This window comes from Myotis brandtii, unplaced genomic scaffold (genome assembly GCF_000412655.1).
Source record: "Myotis brandtii unplaced genomic scaffold, ASM41265v1 scaffold1554, whole genome shotgun sequence".
NCBI lineage: Eukaryota > Metazoa > Chordata > Mammalia > Chiroptera > Vespertilionidae > Myotis > Myotis brandtii.
In genome coordinates, this window is record NW_005355638.1 from 15,469 (window position 1) to 18,952 (window position 3,484).

Genomic DNA, 3,484 nt, shown 5'->3' on the forward strand with positions numbered 1-3,484 from the left:
GGGTGCCCTGCACTTGTTTTCTGAAGCCTGTGATGGGCTAACGTCTCTATGTGTCGGTGACTCACTGTCTCTTCTTTGCTTCACTCCTTGCATTTTGCTGCTGGGGCGTTTGAGGGCAGGGGACAGCTGTATGTAGCTATGCTGGGCCATGGCCCACTTCCCTCTAAAAATGGTCCTCAAGATGTGGACTGGGAGGGGCCCTGCTGGGGCATGGGGGAAGGGACCTATATATATATAAACCAAGCGACCAGAATGACCAACAACTGGAACGACTGGAACGACCAGTCACTATGACGTGCACTGCATCTGGCCCACTGGCTCGATGGGGCGGGGCCAGTCGGCCAATTTCCCACCTTCCCTCTCCCTTGCTGGCCAGCTCCAACTGGCCCTGATTGGGGCGGGCCGGCCGGACCCACCTGTGCACAAATTCATGCACCAGGCCTCTAGTTTTTAATAACATCAAAGTGGAAAATTACCCCAATTCAAAAACAGAGACTCAAAGACCACCAGTGGGCCTCAGGGGTGTGGACTGGCCAGAGGCTGGACTTCCAAAAGGTGAACTGATTTGGGGCCCAAAGCATCAGGGGGCTTCTCCTGGATGCAGAAGGAAGTTCAGTTGCAGAGGGGCAGGGGAGAGCAGGCTGGAGAGGCCTCTGGATGGAGACAGCAGAGCTCTGGAAGCTCCTCTCAGGCGGACACAAAACCCCAATCCCTCCCAGGGACCTGCCTCGGGCTCCTCTCTGCCAGCTCCTGGGCAGGACACAGCGTGCCCAGCTGCAGGGGGAACATCCCGGGCAAAGGCAGGAGACAATAAGGAAAGGTGGGCTGTACAGGCAGAGGCCCATCTCAGCGAAGCAAGGTGGATGGTCCTTTTTTCGAGAGAGTGGGAGGGGGATGAGAGAGAAACAATGGCTGGGTGTCTCCTGCACCAGCCACAATGTGGTGCTGGGGATCAAACCTGCAAAATAGAACCACAAAGTCAAGTGGTCTTTATTTCAAGGTGTTGGACACTAATGCAAAATCAGCCAATATTGGACAAAGAGTGATTTTTCTGCTGTCCCTTCAGAAGCACACAATTTGGGATCCCCACAAGATCTGGTAACTCTCCATGCCGACAGGTCACGACTGTGCTTGCAAATCATCCCAGGCAGTGAATAGGATCAACAAAATTGAAGGTACAAAAGCAAAAACATCACAAACCAGAGCAAGCGGTGTGCAGGTTGGTGAAGTAGAACCTGAAACAATTCATCACAACGAAATGCAAGACCCACACTGTCCTTGAAATAGGTAGCTCTTCTTAGCTGAGGATGGGGGCTCTGGATGAAACCTGGGTCAGGTGCATTTCCTGGTCAGAGAGTAAGGATTGAGGATCCTGCCAAGAGCTCAGAGTATTCATAATTCACTTAAGCACAAGGGAGAACACAGAATTCCTTTCCCCTGAGCGCACAGGGGTGGTGACAGGTGCACACTGTGCAGGTGAGCCAGGTGGTAGAGGAGGTCACTTCAGCCACAAATACTCGCAGTGACATCAATGAGGTAGGTCTCAGCACATTAGCAAGTGCAATGCAGCTCCTTAAAGCCTCCCTTGTACCACAAACTTTTGAGGAACCTAGCAGAGTGTATGTTCCTTTAAAAGACGATTATAGCCCGGCGGGCGTGGCTCAGTGGTTGAGCGTTGATCCAGGAACCAAAAGGTCGCTGGCTTGATTCCCGTCAGGACACGTGCCAGGGTGCCCTGCTTGCAGGCTCAATCCCCAGTTGGGAGGCGTACAGGAGGCAGCCAATGATTCTCATCATTGATGTTTCTAGCTCTCTCTCCCTCTCTCTCTAAAAATCAATAAAAATATATTTTAAAAAATAAATAAAAGGGGATTATATTCAGGTAAATGGGTCAGTCTCTCCTTCAGTGTCCTTGCAGCGGGCCAGGAGGCTGGGGAATGGGGAAGATGAAACATTGCCTGCACACTTAAGGCTTTTCTCCAGAGTGAACTCTGTGGGGTCGAATGAGGGCAGAGGTTTGATGGAAAGATTTCCCACAATCCCTAGGTTCAAAAGGTTTTTCACCAGTGTGACCTCTCTTGTGCCGAAAAGATTTCCAACATACATTACACTCAAAAGGTTTTTCTCCAGTGTGAACTCTCTGGTGTTGAGTGAGGGTACACCTTTGCCTTAAGGACTTCCCACAATCAGGACACTCATGGCTTTTCTCCAGTGTGAACTCTCTGGTGATGTGTGAACGCAGTTAAGTACCTGAATGACTTCCCACATTCTCGACACTCAAAAGGTTTCTCACCAGTGTGAACTCTCTGGTGTTGAGTAAGTGAACTGCTATGCCCGAATGACTTCCCACAATCACTACATTGATATGGCCTTTCTCCAGTGTGAACTCTCTGGTGTTGAATAAGGGTGGAGCTTTGTCTAAATGACTTCCCACAATCACTGCACTCGTAAGGCTTTTCTCCAGTGTGAACTCTGTGGTGTCGAATGAGGGAAAAACTTTCTCTAAAAAACTTCCCACAATCAGTACACTCATGGAGCTTTTCTCCACTGTGAACCCTCTGGTGATGTGTGAGAGTAGATAAGAACCTGAATGACGTCCCACATTCACTACACTTATAAGGTTTCTCACCAGTGTGAACTCTCTGGTGTTGAGTCTGCTCAGGACAGGCCTCATCATCATCTGTTTCATGCCAACAACCTGCAAAGACAGAAATGCTGAGGAACTGAGTGTTGACTGTCATGACAGGGGAAATCCGATTGCTAAAGTGTTTTGCACATAATACATGGGTTCTATCTCAAAGGGTTTCTCACCAGTGTGAACTGTCTTGTGTCGAATGAGGGTAGAGCTCTGTCTAAATGATTTCCCACAATCACTACATTCAAAAGGCTTTTCTCCAGTGTGAATTCTATAGTGCCGACTGAGGGTAGAGATCTGTCTAAATGACTTCCCACAATCACTACACTCATAGGGCGTTTCTCCACTGTGAACTCGGAGGTGTCTAGTAAAGTAAGACCTTTGATTGAAGGCCTTCCCACAATCCGTACACTCAAAGGGTTTTTTTCCAGTGTGAACTCTCCTATGCCGAATGAGGTTAGAGATTCGTCTGTAAACTTTCCCACATTTGTTACACTCATAATTCACTTCTCCGGAGCAGACACTCTGAGGAACAACTTTCTGGGTGTGGCCGGCAGCTTTGTCACATTCATCCCACTGGTGCAGACTTTCTCCACTGAGAAATTCCTGTGAAATCTCACTGCCACTGTGTGGCTCCTCAGTGTCGAGAGGGGCCTGGTGTTCGAGAAGCTCTGAGATGGCTAGGAAGTCTTCCCCAACCTCCTTATTGGGTGAATGCACCCAAGATAAGTAGAAGCTGCACCTGATCACAAACGAGGCCCTGTCCACAGCTCCTTTCCAGGGCTTCTCTCCACTGGCTTCCCTCTGCTGCTGGGGAGGGTTTGCACTGAAACAGAAGTCTCTCACACA

The 3,484-nt window shown here is 49.5% G+C and overlaps 1 protein-coding gene across 1 annotated transcript in view; it reads right to left on the minus strand.

Moving 5' to 3' along the window:
- Positions 1-2,737: 2,737 nt before the first annotated feature.
- Positions 2,738-3,484, minus strand: part of LOC102262550 (zinc finger protein 416-like) — a 6,304-nt gene continuing 5,557 nt past the window's right edge. The window contains exon 4 of the mRNA XM_014536021.1: positions 2,738-3,014. Within this exon, the coding sequence (XP_014391507.1) occupies positions 2,738-3,014 (277 nt within the window). The remainder of the gene's footprint in view (positions 3,015-3,484) is intronic.